The sequence below is a fragment of the Gadus macrocephalus genome, chromosome 11 (genome assembly GCF_031168955.1).
Source record: "Gadus macrocephalus chromosome 11, ASM3116895v1".
Lineage (NCBI taxonomy): Eukaryota > Metazoa > Chordata > Actinopteri > Gadiformes > Gadidae > Gadus > Gadus macrocephalus.
In genome coordinates this window covers 23,916,188-23,934,199 of record NC_082392.1, presented here as the reverse complement: position 1 = coordinate 23,934,199, position 18,012 = coordinate 23,916,188, and the positions used below count along the sequence as shown (strand labels likewise).

Below are 18,012 nucleotides of genomic sequence, written 5' to 3'. Positions count from 1 at the left end.
TTTTAAACCCGTCTCCATGTAAATATTTCTAATTTACAACATTTTCTATGTGTTTAGAATAGTTATTCCTGTTTGATTTCCCATTTTTGCTTTTGGCCCTATTCCTCCAGCACATGGGCTTCATTGCTGTTCACGTTTATTAAATATTTGAATGCTTTTCTCTTTGTAGGATCACAGTGGAATAATAATATACTTGATACTTGAATAAATAAATGATGAAGATAAAGATTGTAAAAGCCAACAGGGCTAAAAGTTAGGACCACAGTCCAGATTGTGTAGGGGGGTAGTATTAACTAAGTAGACAATCAGATGGACAGTGGCTATACAGTATAGCTAGTCTAGCTTTCCAACCCATTTTTGTGTAGCCCACCTTCGTGAAATGTGTGGGACAAAATGTGTGATAAACAGGAAAAGGCCCTGCCACACTTACCTGACACCTGGAATGGGGTAATCATGGAATTACTTTTGAATTAGGCTATGTGTTCACCCAGCTATGAACTGAGACTTGATAAAATCATATTCCATAAGCACTGACCTAGATTACATCTGACACTTTTGAAGACAAAGATGTGAGGAAGAAGTGGGAAGTGGCTTTGAGGAGAGAAGGATTCACTGCAAGTGATCGTTCAATTGTCTGCAGTCAACATTTTAAGCAGGCTGATTTTGACAGGACAGGACAGGTCAGATTGTCAGACTACGTGATGGTGTTATTCCATCCCTTTTCAGCTTCCCGGTTCACCTCCAAAAAGTAGGTGCATCATCATAAGGCTATTATAAATAAATATTCCATCATCAAAGAAACGTATCCTTTTATATATTGTATTATGTGTTATCCATAATGTCTCATCATTTCTGTTGGTAAAGGGCAGGGCTACGTCCAGATTGTCCCTCTGGCCCTTCTTCACATGCGCCCTGTTCAGAGGTGTCTCCTAAGTGTAGGCCTGTGTCCACAGAGCCCCGCCCGTGCCAAGGTGACGGATTCCCAAAGGCTCCACAGAGCCCTACGCTGGTGGAGGGACCCAGCCAACATCAGGAGGTGGCAGACCATGGGGTCAGTGACTCACCGCCAGATCGTATTTACAAACGCATCCCTAGCAGGCTGGGGAGCCGTACACAAAGGTCAGGGTATCAACGGACCCTGGAGGGGCCGCTGGGGGTATCAGTATATCAACTTGTTGGAGCTGAGGGCGGTTTGTCTAGCCCTAAAGCACTTTCTGCCGCGGCTCAAGGGACAGCATGTCATAGTCAGAACCGACAGCACAGTGACAGCTGCGTACATCAACAGGCAGGGGGGTTTGGGCTCCCCAACCCTCTGCAAACTGGCAACAGCTCTATGGCTATGGGCTCATCCACAGTTCAGTTCACTCAGGGCCGTTCATGTGCCAGGGCACCTAAACGTGGTGGCGGACATGTTGTCCAGAGGGGGACCAAGTCCAGGAGAGTGGAGACTCCACCCCCAGGTGGTCGAGGGAATCTGGTCCCGATTTGGCAGGGCGGAGGTCGACCTGTTTGCGACCAGAGAATCTTCTCATTGCCCACGTTTCTTCTCCCTGAGAAGCCCTTCTGCACAAGGTGCAAATGGAACAGGTGAGGCTGATCCTGGTTGCACCGTTTTGGCCTCACATGTCTTGGTTCTCGATGATTCCTACACTACTGGAGGGTCAGCCATGGATGCTTCCTCTCAGGGGGGACCTCCTGTCCCAGGCAGGCGGGAAATTGTTCCACACCTTCCCAACAGGGCTGAGGCTGGTAGCCTGGCCCCTGAGAGGGTCCGGCTCCTGGCCCTAGGGTTACCAGAGGCAGTGGTGCGGACGATGCAGGAGGCCCGAGCTCCATCAACTAGGGCAGCCTACACTTATCGATGGCGGGTCTTCACAGCGTGGTGCCAGGCACACCAAACAGACCCCTTCTTGGCCTCAACCCAGGACATCCTGCTCTTCCTGCAGATGCAGTTGGAGGCCGGTAAATCTGCAGTCACCCTGAGAGGCATGCTGGCAGCTATCAAGGCAGTCCATATCGGAGAGTTTGCCATTAGTGAGGATGGCTGCTCCATGATCTCCCGATACCTAAGGGGGGCACGAAGGCTTACAGCGTCCAGTAGAGGTCCTCAGGTACCACCCTTGGACTTGTATCTTGTCCTTGAAGCTCTGAAGCATCCGCCTTTTGAGCCCCTCGGCAATGTGGACCTAAAGTGGCTCTCCCTAAAAACAGCTTTCCTCTTGGCCATCACTTCGGCTAGGAGGATAGACGAGCTCCATGCGCTGTCCGTCCACAGGGACTGCTGTACTTTTTCTCCGGAGGGGTCAAAGGTGGTTCTTCGCCCCAACCCAGCCTTCTTGCCCAAGGTTCTGTCTGACTTCCATCTGTCCCAGAGCATAGAGCTGCAGTCCCTACCTGTCTCAGCGGCGGACCAGCTAGCACTCTGCCCGGTAAGGGCCCTGTCGGAGTATATGCGGCGCACTAAGCCACTAAGAAAGTCAGACCAGGTCTTTGTGTGTTTTCACACTAGTTGCTTGGGCAGACCACTGTCGAAGTGTCGACTTTCTCACTGGGTTGTGGACACCATCCAGCAAGGTTACACCCTTTCGGGCGCTCCTGCCCCCTCCAGGATTCGAGCACACTCGACCCGCAGCGTGTCGACTTCTTGGGCTTTGTGGCGGGGTGCCTCTCTCGCCACCATATGCGCAGCAGCCACTTGGTCCTCCCACTCCACATTCACCAGATTCTACCGCCTGAATGTGGCAGCGGGACCCTCCATTGCGGAGCAGGTACTTGGTGTGGCTCGGACTCAGAGGTAACCCTGAGCCCTCAATTGGTCAGCCTTGCGTCTTTCGGGCTGACCTGGGCTGCTTATCTGCACAGAGTTGGCCCTTGCGCCTGGCGGGGCTATACCTGTGTTCCGGCGTCGGGTCTTGCGTCTGGCAGACCCACCGGAACAGCCTTCTGCCTTCTGCCCGAACAAAGTTCATACGTCAGGTGGCAAGGGATATGAAGATCTGCAGGATGACCTTGAAAAGATTTATGGAGAAGAAAAAGAGAGGAGAAGTAACAAAGACAGGGTATCAGAGAACAGGACATGCCAACCAAGTCATCAATGAAAACATGGAGACAGAGCTGATAGATCATATAAAAGCACTAGCAGCAATGTTTCACGGTATAAGCGCCACTGGAAATGCAGTCCCACCCATGTTTATTTTCCCGCGTGTCCGTTTCAAAGAATACTTAATGAACGGATCACCTGCAAGATCCATAGGTCATTCTACAAAGTCTGGATGGATGAATGAAGAAGCCTTCACCATCTACCTGGAGCACTTCATCCGCCACACCAACTGCTCCATCTGGCTCATTCTGGACAACCATAAATCTCACATCTCACTGAAGGTGGTGACAACTTCTAAAGAAAATGGTGTAGTTATGCTCACCCTGCCACCTCACACCGTTTGCAACCATTGGTCAAAACAGTGTATGGACCACTGAAAACCTTCAGTCGTCACACATCCTGGTCGAACCGTATCGATTTACGAGGTTGCAGAACTTGTTAAGCAAGCATTTATGCCTGCAATGACACCCACAAATATCACATCAGGTTTCAGAGCAACGGGCATATTCCCGTTCAACAGGAATATCTTCCCAGATGAAGATTATGCCCCATCAATGGTAACAGACAGGCCAAACCCAGAAGAGCCCTCCACCAGTGCTGCTGCTGACCTGCCTGTACCATCACACAAGGAGCCAACCCATGCCACAGGTCTCGAAGCAGGTGTAGATCCAGTGGAGCCACCTGCCACTCTTCCAGAACCAAATCCAAAGCACTCATCAAGTGACGATAATGGTTCTTGTGCTCATTTGGGTTATGTGTCTCCAGAAGTCATACATCCTCTGCCAAAAGCCACAACAAGAAGGCCCAGAATGATAAGAGAGTAAAAACAAGAATCGTGACCGACACACCTGAGAAGATGGAGCTGGAGAAGTCACACAAAGAAAAAGAAGATGAAAAGGCTGAAAAGGAAAATAAAAAGATTGAATGGCAGAAGAAAAGGGCTCTGAAAGGCTCAGATCAAACCAAAATCAAGAAGAAAAAGGTTGTGTACAGTAGCTCAGAAGAAAGCACCATGGGCATTCCACTTGAGGACACCACTGACGATGAAGCAGAAGATGACCTGGAGAACACACACAACAGAGACAATAAAAGGGCTGAAAAGGAGAAAAGGAATGAATATAAGAAGAAAGGGGCTCTGAAAGGGATTAAACCAACCAAGCCCAAAAAGAAAGTCGTTGTCTACAGTAGCTCAGAAAAGTCTGACATCTCCATTCCACTTAACGACACCACTGATGAGAGTTTAGATGGCCAGAATGATGATGATGATGATGATGGTGACAAAGATCTGTCTGCTGGTGACTTTGTCATTGTGAGCTTTGCAGGTAAAACTGCAACCTATAATTACATTGGATTGGTGGAGAAGGTTGATGATGCCGACATCAGTGCAAAATTTCTAAGGCAAAGTTGCAAGAGGTCTGTGGATGGAAAGCCCATCTTCACATTTAAAGACAACGATGAAGGAGTCATCCCTAGAGGTGATGTGCTAAAAAGACTACCAACACCAAAAAAACTTGGTGGTACAGCCAGAAGGGAGGAGAAGTTCATATTCCCCTGCAGCATCAACAAGTGGAATGTTAAGTAGTAGGCCGGATCTGTGCGTTGCAGTCAATTAAGGCCTGATTTTGAATATAATTTTGTTCTTGTTTCCTTTCTCATTTTGTTCTTGTGTTCTTGTCTTCTTCTTGGTGTAGAAGAAAGGATGTTCAGCATTATCCTGGTTGGAACTCTTTATTTACTTTAAATAAACCTTAGATTATTAATTTTCTAATGGATTTGTCTTGCTTTTACATAACATTACAGTTTATGAGATATATATCAATGGCACAATTTACCCCAACGTATTCTCTCCAAAGGCACAACTTACCCCGCACCGGGGGCAAGTTGTGCCACGAGACCTTTAGTTGTGCCAAAGTGACTTTAAAGTCACTTTGAGTAAAAAGTGGCACTACTCACCCTCTCCCCTATGTGCTTTATATATGCTTAATATTTAAAGTACACCTTTTTACGTGTAGCTGGCATTATTACTAATCTGGGCCTGGCGCTAGGATGCCAAAGGTTTATTTTGCAATTTGTGTAGCCTATGGTTGTCCTTACTACGCGCTTGTTGGTTGCAATTTGCAAAAACCTATTCATCTATCATTTATATGTGGTTATTTGATGCAGATATGAAGCTCTGGATGTGTTTTCTATTGTATGTGTTATGATTTTACGGGCTTACACGGGTGTCAACTTTGTGGTTTGGGCTGGTTTTTATTGGAGTGGGCGGGTTCTAAGATGTGATTGGGCTGGAAACTGTCAATCTGATCTGGCAACACTGACGCCTCGTGCCCACTGCACCGTCGGTCAACGGACGTCGGAAGGCGTGGCTGACTGATGTTCGAATATATTTGAATATATTCGAATATTTACAAGCGATTTGATTTGCTGACGGATGCCTTGATTGGCTGACGGATGAGGGAGTAGTCTCGAAAGCAGGGACGCGGGAAGTCAGTCCGAGTGGGGGGTGCTGAGAGAGAGTCTATATAATGACGTCATAATAAATGCTGCGCAACATCCATTGTTTACAGAGACGAGATGACGGGTGACGTCACATTCAGGGCACCGCTCTGATAAACACTCTACTGGTGTGTAAAAAGACTAACTCTGCCAACTAGCCACTGTTATTCACAAACGTTAGCAAGTAAACAATGTGGAAATTAGAGTAAACTCGGCTGATACTGTGCTGAATTTCACACACTAACAACATGCTGACAAGCTGTTGCGGTTCGGGATAATACACAGCGTTATAACAAGGATTCAGGAGGTTATTTCTAAAGGTTTACAGAGGCAAGTGACAGTAAAAGAAAGCCTTCATTTTAATCCAGAGTTACGAGTTGTCTGATATGAGGAAAGTGACGGTTTCTCCGTCAAGTGAACCGTCCGTCTTTGATTCCAGAATCAAAACGATAACATTCAACGTGTCTATTAATATGGCCAGCAACATTTTACACCAGTTTTAGAATGTTTTGCACTACAACAGATGTTGAACACCAACATGCTTATGTCAAATCAGCATAGTACCATATTCAGCCATGGACAGATCACATACGGAATGCAGGGAATCGGATGTCCGGCTGGTGTTTTGATCGTGAAGTTTTGCCTTCTTGGAGCCAAAAAAAATCGGAAAATACTTATTTTCTGCCACATGTTGCACTTGTAACAAGCATGACTTTTTGAATTTTCGCACCGCACGCAAAGCATTGTTCTGCGTTGTGCGTCACAGCCTACGTCAGCCTACACAGACAATGTTCTAAATAAAATGAAATGATAATATGATAAATATAATAAAAAGGGTGGATGTCAATAATTTAATGAAAAATCATGTTGTATGACAAAATTCTAAAAAAGTATTGATTTGTTAAGAAAACTTTCTCACTTGCAGTTACAGCCAGGGCCCGCCAGGGGAGTGCTGCAGCACCCTAAGCAACCCCACTTCCCGCGTCCTTGCTCGAAAGACTACTCCCCCATCCGTCAGCCAATAAAGGCATCCGTCAGCCAATCAAATCACTTGTTAATATTCAAATATATTCAAATATATTTGAATATTTATTGACACGTGCAAACCTCGTCAGAAGAAGGCAGGGGTGGACTGGCCATCTGGCATACCGGGCATCGTCCCGGTGGGCCGTTGACCCAATATGGGCCGGTCCGGTCCGCTATGTATTTATAAAAAAAAAAAAAATAATAAAATAAAAAACGTGGGCGGGACCTCCGGCCCATGCGATGAGGTCCCGCCCTCCCTGGGCGGACGCTGGGACCTGTCATGGTGAAAATGGAAAACCGTAAGAAACGCCCGGGTGGCGCTGAAAAAATGCGACTTAAGAAGCTGAAGTCTCTGGAGGTGGAGGTGCTGAAGTCTCTGGAGGTGGAGGTGCTGAAGTCTCTGGAGGTGGAGGTGCTGCTAAATGTTCTAAATTGACAGACCTATTTGGTGCCGGGGTCACCACCCCAGCATGTGCTGCTGCGCCGGAAGACGAGCGAGTGGAGGCATATATGGTAAGTAACATTATCCAAAACTAAATAGAAAACGTTTTTACATTGAATGTGATGATGTGACCTAATTAACTGCATACTTGTGACAACATATTAGCCCAGAGTTGCAGGGCTGTGAGTGACTGTTGTGGTGGTTGATTTTGTTTAAATATGCCGAATTGGGATAATATGGGTTATTATTAGGGCTGTCAAATTAATTAACAATACTCTTAACTAACAATACTCCCTGAAGCTAGCGCCAGCTTCAGGGAGTATTGTATATAGTATTTTATAGACTGAAGTATTGAATAAACCGTTGGAACACGCGATACCGGTAACCATAGCAACGCCGGTAAGAAACCCCTTGAAACCCTACGAGAGCTCCACTGATAAGGCGAGAAATATTTAATGTTATTGTTATGATCACACATCACACATTATGGATGTAGTAATTAATTATTTGTCATCTTAATGATGCTTTTAGAAGTTTTATTGTGCTTATGTGTTGATCCTAAGTGGTGTCGGGTGGTGGCCTATAGGTGGCACTCTTCCCTCTGGCCCCCTTACTCATCAATCCCGATGCCCCAGTGCAGTGACGGGGACACTGTGCTGTGGAAGGTGCCGTCCTTCGGAGGAGACGTAAAACCGAGGTTCTGACTCACTGTGGTCATAAAAGATCCCATGGCACTGATCGTAAAGAGTAGGGGTTTCCCCGGTGTCCTGGCCCAACCAGGCTCATTCAATCTGGCCCCCTAATCATCCTCCTGTATAATTGGCTGACTCATTAATTCCCTCACTCTCCACCTCAAGCTGGTGTGTGGTGAGCGTTCTGGCGCAGATTGGCTGCCGTGCATCACCCGTGTTGGTGCTACACACTGGTGGTGGTTAGTGAGGTTCCCCCTTCCCTATAAACAGCGTCTTTGAGTGTCTAGAAAAGCGCTATATAAATTCAATCCATTATTATTATTATTATTATCCTTAATGGCGTGATCATGTACACTAAATTATCAATTATTCTCCATTACAGGTTGTTCTGATATATTTGAGGAGTCGTTCTCCCTCTGTTCTATATGTTGACTTGTTCTCTCATTTGAGACCACTGTTAGAATTTGGTAGGTTTATCATGTATTTTTGAATGTTATATAAATTCATACTTCATAATTATAATATTTTAAAAAAAGTATTAAAAGAAACGCACATCCAAAACGTTTTCAACTCTAGGTGCAGGACAGAGGAAAACATTTTCTTTATTTTTCAGAATTAATAATGTATCCATGTCCCTCTCAGGTTGACCACTTGACATGTGAGAGCCTGAGGAGTTGTTCCCCCTCCGTCCATGTTCGAGGACTTGCTCTCTCTCTGACTCCACTCTCTGCATTCACTGCACCAAAGTTTGGCTGTTGAGTCTCCTCTAGTCTGGTGAGTTTATCATTTTTTATGTTTTATGAAATCATACTTAATTTGTGATGATTAGAGACTTAATAATGTATCCATTTCCCTCTCAGGTTGACCACTTGACATGTGAGAGCCTGAGGAGTTGTTCCCCCTCCGTCCATGTTCGAGGACTTGCTCTCTCTCTGCCTCCACTTTCTGCCGCCACTCTCTGACATGACATAACTTCTGTTGTGATTTGACACTATAATTAATAAAGAATGATTGATTGATTGCTATGGCTGTCAATTTTAGTCCTTGAGTTCATAGTTATGTGCTTTATTTGTTAACTGCTATCAAGGAATATGACTCTCCTTTGTAGTATACATGAGAGGAGATGCTGCGAGATTTGTGGACTTATATGTAGTGTCTGCTGATAATGTAGTGGGCTGGTCTGGACAGAAAATGCCAGGGCTGAATTTTGGTCCCAGTCCACCCCTGGAAGAAGGTCGAAAGATGTCGAAGAAAGAGCGAGGGTGAGTACCATTCTTTTTTAAAACATATAAAACTCCTTGTCAACATAACAAATACAATGAATGGCCTTATTTCACCTTGTGTCAATATAATAAAACGTTTCCAGAAGTTACAATAATTAGGTGAGGCGAGATAAAAGTTAATTGAGTGTTTTTCCGTTAATGAGCCATTCCAATAGGCCTACACGTGTGTGTTCGACCGGAGTCATTGTGCTGTTTCCTTCACCTGTTAATGTATCAATTTGTGATTATTTCTCTCATGCACAGAATAAATTAACAATGCTACATATGCAGGGATGGGCACGAGTATTAAATTCCAAACTCGAGTGATCGAAGGAATTCCTCGAGGATCAATCGAGTACTCGTTTATCTATTATCTATTTTTAGAATGCAACGCATCTGCAGCAGGAATAGGCCTAATGATGAACGGCAATATCACCAACCCAACATGTAATGCTTATTCTCAATCAAGAACAGTCAGAGTTATCAGAGTATTCATCAGTGGAGGCTTCTATAAGACTGCAGGTGAAGCAGTGCTTCACCAAAAAAATGTTAAAAAATAAATTAACCGAAAATCTTACAACAGTCCCATTTTCAGTGCTTTGAAACAGAAATACAGTCAGTAAGACAAGCTGTTTTCCTGAAATCAATTCTGTGAGTCACAACAGCGCCACCCGCGGTGGAACAGATCATTTCAGTGAAGCAGACTTTCCTTTGCTTCACCACTATTCCCATTGACTTCAATGTAAATCGAGTGAACCCCAGGCGGCTCGTGTTTTTTTTCCGTTTCAATTGATCCTTATGGCAGATAAGTCCCACCCGTGAAGCAGTGACCGATAGGGTATAATTTTGCACTTCCGTCACTTGAACATGATTGACACAACACTCTGGCCAGTCACGTCTTCATTGGGCAGCTATCGTGAACTGACTTTGACAGTGACGACTGACGAAACAGTCGTCACTGTCAAAGTGACGACTGTTGAACATTGTTGAACATTAATTTAATAAGATACACTTTTTTTTTTCTGTGTAGGTGAGGATTTTGTTGGGTTAGTGTTGTTTAGGGGTAGGGTTTTTTGCTCGTAGTCACTAGCTCACGTGCAAGATGGATTGGACTAACGGTGATGATGGGGGGATGAACACCGTTGACTGCATTTTACAGGATTCTTTTCAGTCATTTTCATATGAGGACAAATTACGAGTGAAAGCAGAGGGCAGACCAAAACCTCCTGTGAAAACAACACAGCTCGTTGGTGCTACGGTAAGGAGCATTTTAAATTGCTCCATGTATGACAAGGTAAACTGGCTAACAGGGAGTTTGCTGAAAAAACGCCTATACTGTTGGCCCCGTGTCATGTTTAAAGCATGCAATTGTGGTGTAGAACCAAAATAAAAATAAAACAAAGTGCTTGCATGATATTGAAGCCTACAGCGATCGTGGTGCCTTATCATTTGTTTACCCATGTGCCATTGCAATGCGATTGCGGTGGATTCAATGATTCGTTTCCGTGACCCAGTTCGCGTGATTCAGTTCGCCACGAGGAGTCGTTCGCGAATCGTTCGTTCGTTCAGTCGAGTTTCCGGTAGCACTAACTCCACTGAGTCTGACTGACTCAGCTGAGAACCGTGCAATGGGGTCCATTCCATGATGCGATTTACCGCTACCGGAAACCAGGCTGAACGAACATATGATTCGTGAACGACTCCTCCCAGTTCAGTCGAGTTTCCGGTGAATCGATTCACCGGAAACTCGACTGAACGTGGAGGAGTCGTTTGCGATTCAGCCTAGTTTCCGGTAACGGTGAATCGCATCATGGAATGCACGCCATAGCACGGTTCTCAACTGAGTCAGTGAGACTCAGTGGAGTTAGTGCTACCGGAAACTCGTTCGTTCGTTCAGTCGAGTTTCCGGTGAATCGCAAGGGTGAACGAGACGACCGAACGAACGAGAGAGACGAACCGGTTCGGGTCGTTCGTTCTAAAGACTCGTTCATTCGAACCGGTTCGCGAACGAACGAGCCAACACTAGATTGCACTACCATTGGCTGAATAGATGAGAACGTTTTAGACTCAATCAATATAAGGTCGCGGGGAGACGAAGCTCTGTTCGTTTGTATATTTTATTTACGCAACAATATTTTTGTTATATGTTTAAAAAAAAAAATCAGTTCTCTTGTTTGGGAATCAGTTCTCGTTTCGGTGCGTCGGTCGACGGGGATTGCTTCACCAATAATTTTGTTGACCACCAGCCGCCACTGGTATTCATTATTTATTTTTTCAAACGTTCAAAACACATTTTCCTTTCAAAAATAAATAAGGAAAATGTCTCACTAAATCACGTCGAACAAAGGCATGTAACGTTTTTTTTTTTAAACGAAACAAGTAGCCTAACCATTGCAAATAATTTAAAGTTGCAAATAAAACTAATCTTCTCTCCACGGCCGGGATTACAGTTGCGTCTTGCGGCGGTGAAAAGCCAGACACACGACACTTGGTTGCTGCGGGTCTGCTTTCCCGAACTCACCATTGTGTTTCAGGATCATATGTTGCCGCATAGTACTTGTAGTAGGCCTACTCTAGTAGCTCAATTTCGGTTGGCATATTTTACAAATCCACCATATGATCTCCTATTTCTGTAAAATATTTCCATACTTCGCTGCGCTTTTCTCTAAGTGCCATCTCTTAACTTTTTGAATTGTGGCGTTGTGCACACGGCACGGCACGCGCCACACAGAAAGATAAATTTTTACATTTGTAACTTTTGATTAAATTTAAACGGCCTTCATAGACCGCAAAGGACACTCCGACGGCCGAACCAACGGCTTTGAAATGGGACGGTCTAGCCTACGGAGCATTTCTGGTTTACGTAACAAACCGTTACAGCCCTTTACCTTGTGTGATCACGCGCCGCTCCTGTCACCTAGAAACCCTGACAGCTGCAGTTCAAACCGGACGGCGGCGGAGAAATATGGAGCCGTTATATAATAATTATATATTAATTATTAATAATATATAAAGTTAATTAGTTTAACGTTATATGGCTAGTGTTAATGTCATTGAACTTTGAAAATAAAGTTATCTTCATTATCAAATTTATCTTATATCGATATTCTGCTTGAAGATAGAGATATGACTTAAAGTTACATATTTTGAATAGTCCCAACTTTATTTTAATATAAAAAAAATGTTTTTACATCGTTTGGTCATTAAATTAACTCACGCCCATCCCTTATCCCATAAGCCCATCCCTTTATCATAATTACTTATTATGATAAAGTAGGTGTAATGTTACTACATTAATCAGAAACTGACTTTAATAACAGATAGCATTATTTAATTAACTCCGTTAGACACTAGGGGCCCTATCTTGCATCCGGCGCAAGTGACTTAGTCACTGGCGCATGTGTCGTTGCTAGTTTACAACTGGCGCAGAGCGTTCTTTTCCGACCACCGCCACCCGCCGGTAAATTAGGGATTGATCATGCGCCCCAAGGGGCGGTTCGGCGGAAGGAGGAGGCGTGTTCTGGCGCAAACGGTATTTTGCCGTTTCTGAATACCATTGCGCTACTGACCAGGAAATACCTGGTTTAAAGTCAGTGGCGCGTTGTTCAGATGCTATTTTAAGGGCGCATGCATACATGCGCATGCGATGCATACCGCCCTACAAAGGCAAAGTGCAGTAACTACGTCAACATTGAAACTGAGAAAAATGCCTTCAAAGTTTTCATACTGGCCGGCCAAACCTGTTGCAGGTACAATAGTGGTGATACTTTCAATGAATACCTTTATAGGAAGGAAAATTGTATAGAAAAAGAAAAGACCAACGATATGACCTTTGACCTCAAAATTGTAGATACTGCACTCTGCCTTTGTATTACCTCGAACAACTAGAGTACTATTACAAAGGCAAAGTGCAGTATCTACAATTTAAATGTGTTCTGAAAGTAACTTTTTTGCATTACCAATGCCTTTTTATTTAATTTAATTTGCTTGTGCTTCGTTTATGAAGGTTTTTGAGAGTATTGAAATTGCTTGTAACTTTCAATAATCTATTTTGTCCTTATGTCCGTGTCACATCGCAGCCCTAAACAATTGAAGAGTTTGGTTCCAACACGCTATATCCACAATTTTAATGAATTTTCATGAATCATTTTTTTATATAAAAAGGTTTTAGGTTATATCAGTGAACCTGCAGTTGGGATAGTGTTCTGTGATGTATCTTAACTTTAACAAAACAACAAAAATACTATTTTCTTGATATCACTGGAGATACACACTATAAATATAGATGGCGTTTTGAAATCAAACCCTTCAATTGCATTTTTTTTGTCATCAACATTGCCATTATCTTCCCAAATATCCTTAAAGGGACACTGTGTAAAAATTACTCCCATCTAGTGGTACAATTGTATATTGCATTCAAACTAATAGTGCTCGCTTGTCCAAAAACTACGGTGGGCAGTATGTGCCAAGAAGCTGTGACATGACACCTACTAGGCTACCTCATCGAGTCATTCGAGTGATGATGAGGTTCGTATCCTAATCAACGCATTGTAATCCGTTGATTTCAACAATGTAACAGTATTCTAAATACCAACAATTTACATTGTAACGTACGGAATCAAATCAAAATCAAATCAAATCAAATTTATTGTCATTTTGTTGATTGAACAACAAAACGAGAAGGCGTTTCTCACGGATCAAGATCAACATACATTTCAAACAAACAAACAAACAAACAAACGTCCCAATGATGAATAAATAAATAAATAATAAATAAATAATAAATAAAGTCCAGTGAGAAGATCTGGGACGCTGGTGCATTGAGCATCCTGACAGCTTGAGGTAGGAAGCTGTTCCGCAGCCTGGTGGTGGAGCATCTTAAGCTGCGATAGCGTTTCTTGGAGGGTAGGAGCTGAAAGAAGCTGTTCAGTTTGTTTACGTCCACCCCGTCTCTGCTGCTTCCTCCTCCGGGCAGTTCCGGGCACGGTGTCACAGTGTCCGTTAGTATCCTGTGTTTGCGTAGTATGTCCAGATGCCAGCGAATGCCAGTGATGTTACTCGCTCTCAATGTCCTAATGTTTAATATTGTTTCCCTGTCATAAACTACGTTCGTAGGAAGTCTCACACTCAAACATTCAATCTCAATCTCACAGATCTCAAGAGGGGCCGCTGCGACTGTACGCGCCGCCAGTTAGTCGCCCTGGCAAAGAGTTTACTTCCTCGTCTCCTATCCTGTTCCTAATTCCTCCTCTCGATCTTCTTTTCCTCCGTATTGTCTTCTTTATCAGAGTTGTTGGTATGAAATCCAGTTGTTCGGGTGATAAATCAACTGTCTGGCAAGCGAGTTGAAGCTCCAGAAGGTCCGCTCTAGCGTAAGTGCGTCTTGGTGGATTTGGATACGTGTGACCCCAGCAGAGAATAAACCTCCATAACTTGATGAAGAATGGCTTTTGAATTCCTCCAACGCATTTGACAGTATCCATAAGTCATAAGAATATTGTCATGATTTAAACTCGACAAAAATATGAAAAAGTAAATTAAATATGTAATAAAGTAGCCTGCTGTATGTAGCCTGCGGTATTGCGTTCGCTTTACCGCACCGTTGTAACGAAAAGAGAGCTGAGCCGCAAGGCAAAGCTCTCGATCTACCGGTCGATCTTCGTTCCTATCCTCACCTATGGTCATGAGGGCTGGGTGATGACCGAAAGGACGAGATCGCGGGTACAAGCGGCCGAGATGAGTTTTCTCAGAAGGGTGGCTGGCGTCTCCCTTAGGGATAGGGTGAGAAGCTCAGCCATCCGTGAGGAACTCGGATTAGAGCCGCTGCTCCTTTACTTAGAAAGGAGTCAGCTGAGGTGGTTCGGGCATCTGGTAAGGATGCCCACTGGGCGCCTTCCTTGGGAGGTGTTTCAGGCACGTCCAGTGGGGAGGAGACCTCGGGGAAGACCCAGGACTAGGTGGAGAGATTATATCTCAACACGCCTCGGGAACGCCTCGGGATCCCCCCGTCAGAGCTGGTCAATGTGGCCCGGGAAAGGGAAGTCTGGGGCCCCCTGCTTGAGCTGCTCCCCCCGCGACCCGACCCCGGATAAGCGGATGAGGATGAGGATGAGGAGGAAAGTAGCCTTTCAATGACGAGTCGCTCAAACATAGGAGCGCCCATCTCGTTGCCATGGAAAACCATGTTATACATAATAATAATAATAATAATAATACATTTCATTTAGAGGCGCCTTTCAAGACACCCAAGGTCACCTAATACATACTTACACATCGTCGTTTTTTTTTGGCGTCGATGATTCCTTCTCCTGTGGCGTGGCATAACTATGGTCTTTCAAACAAATGCGGTGCATGTTCAAATTTGCCGGTAAATCTCGTCTCGCTATACTAAACTCTGTTCCACCGTTACGCTGGCTCAGAGTGAAAACGCGTTTGCAATTCCTGTACGACGTAGTGCTTTTTGACCCTCTCGGCAGCTCATAGACCGGAAGAAAATGGAAGCCTCCATGAAGCTTACCCGTCCTATGTAACCATATTGATATTAATATTAATTATTCTTCGCTCAGGAGGATAAGTGAGATTTTTGGCAGAGATCATTTTACACCAATGAGGACTTATTTATGAATGAATATGTTGATTTGAGGTAATAAATTACTCAAAATATTACATAGTGTCCCTTTAACATTTTACACACAATCAATAGTATTTTGGTTTGTGGATTTTCATTTTAATTAGAAAATTAAGGGGGGGGGGGGGGGGGCTACTGCATGGTGGCAGCCAGTGGGAAGCTTAGATAAGTGATTCACTGGAACTCTTGGATGCATACATATGTGTGTATTAAAGTAAGTATTATACAAGATTGGATATTACTGTTTTGGCAAGAAGTGGCAAAAGACTATCAACAATTCATAGAGGTCACTCAGTTACATTAGTTTGAAATATAATAACCATGAGAACTACAGATAAGGTAGATATAATAAAAAATTACTTGCCAATTATATCCCAAACTAGATCTAACGTCAAAATGAGTGACTGCTATTTTATACAATAGAAGAAATGAACCGAAGACGTCAACTGATCTCGATGGTGGTTTTGCAACCTTTGGACTTTCTGCTTGAACTTCATTGGCTATCCTTTAGACAACGCGATATTTTACCTAAACCATGTGATGTAATAATAATAATAATAATAAATAAAATGTATATACCGCTTAATATGGTACTCTAAGACGCTTAAATGTAGCGTGTGGAATGAGAAGTAAACAACCAATCTAAATGGACATTTCATTTTCATTCAATATCGTATTTGCGGCTGCAGGCGCTGCACGGCTCTCCTCAGGAGATCAGCTAACTCTAGAATGCTAAAGTAACAGTGACTTAAATGGAGTCGACTAACTAAATGAGTAGGCTGATTTTGTTATCTTCACATCAGTTAGATTAGCTGCCCCGAAACGAAAATAGTTTCAGAAATGAAGACAAGAAACAAAACAGCGACGTGATCGTAATTGGACTATGACAGCGGTTCCAGAGTGGAAAGATGCTACAGGCTTCAAGGGAGCAGGTTGGCTAAAATGGCTTAATAGATTTAGGTCAGTTGTTGATATTTTTCCATCGTCCTTACCATTGTCTGGATACTTAAGTTAATACATAAGTTCCACCATGAGTTTTCCTCAGTAGATTCGGATGGAGCTAATAAGGCAGACCACAGTATCTACTGTGTCAAAGCCGGGTGAACAAAGGCAGAACGCAGTAACTTCACTTACTGCGTTTAGCCTTGGTATTAGGTTGGATTTTGTAGTTACTGCAAATTTGACTTGGGGATATCTCTGAAACGGGACACAGTTGGACCAAGAGTTTTTGTCTCAAGACAAAGAAGGTGTTATAAAACCCATTTTCACTCTGAACTCAATTTTGACAAAATACGTAGTTACTGCACTTTGCCTTTGTAGGGCACGGATTGCTTGTGCACCTCGCGCATACACTTTGCTTCTCCCATCTACCTAGCCGCACATTCTTGGTAAATTATTTGGGAAAGAACAGCTGATGCAGCGGTAATAAGTTGTACTTTTAAATCAATGCATCTGCAAACACCGTACAGCAAACACATATTTTCTTGACAGAGACATCGTGTAGGCCTTCCTGCCCATAACTTTTAGGATTGATGAGTATTTGATCGTGAAAAACATTGTTTTACCGCGAGTGAGCGTAAAGAATGAATGAATGCGCGCGTGTGTGCTCTGTTTAAACACACGCAAATTAAACACGTAACGCATAATACAATCAATGGCAATGTCTATTACCGCGGGGACACATGCATATTAGGATAGCATACAATACTGATAAGAAACAATGTTTATAATGTATTGCGTATATCATTAAATAGAACCACAGTTACCGCATATCACATGTTATATCATATACGTTTTCTTTGCCGAAATTTATTTGAGGACTCAGTATTTCTGAAATTGTGGAAGAAAACCCCTTATTCCATGTGTGAATTAGGCCATATTATTTGGCGATAAACTGAGCCATTTGCAGTTTGAAATTCAAGTGCATTTGTCTCATCGGAGACTGCAGACGCGCTGTCAAAATATCAACTCGTCCGATTCAAAGGCGCTCATGGCTCTTAAAGGGGATGGGAGCTGGCACTCTCATTGGTTTGTTGGACGTTACGCCCAAACCACACCTACGGGTAACTAGGCTGCTTCAGACCAACCCTTTTGACACTTGCGCCGCGACACAAGCGTCATTCATCCGCCTGTAAAATAGCGATAGCGCCGTAGAACCGCCCACAAAGCTACTTGCGCTTTGCGCTTCCCACTTGCGTTTCAGACCGTTAAAATAGGGCCCTAGGTGCGTTTCCATCCCCCTGATTTTATGCAAACTTTGAAGTATCGAATCAGTAAACGGTGATGGAAACACCAAAATTCGCATAAAAATCCTCTGATTCGCAAAAAGGTTTGTCCGCTCGCTTGAGGTGGTTTTTGAGAAATGC

At 43.8% G+C, this 18,012-nt stretch overlaps 1 protein-coding gene across 1 annotated transcript in view; it reads right to left on the bottom strand.

Annotated features, from left to right (window-relative positions):
• Positions 1 to 14,888, bottom strand: part of nudt12 (nudix (nucleoside diphosphate linked moiety X)-type motif 12) — a 48,549-nt gene extending 33,661 nt beyond the window's left edge. Inside the window, exon 1 of the mRNA XM_060064388.1 lies at positions 14,694 to 14,888. Within this exon, the coding sequence (XP_059920371.1) occupies positions 14,694 to 14,703 (10 nt within the window). The 5' untranslated portion in view covers positions 14,704 to 14,888. The remainder of the gene's footprint in view (positions 1 to 14,693) is intronic.
• Positions 14,889 to 18,012: the final 3,124 nt, after the last annotated feature.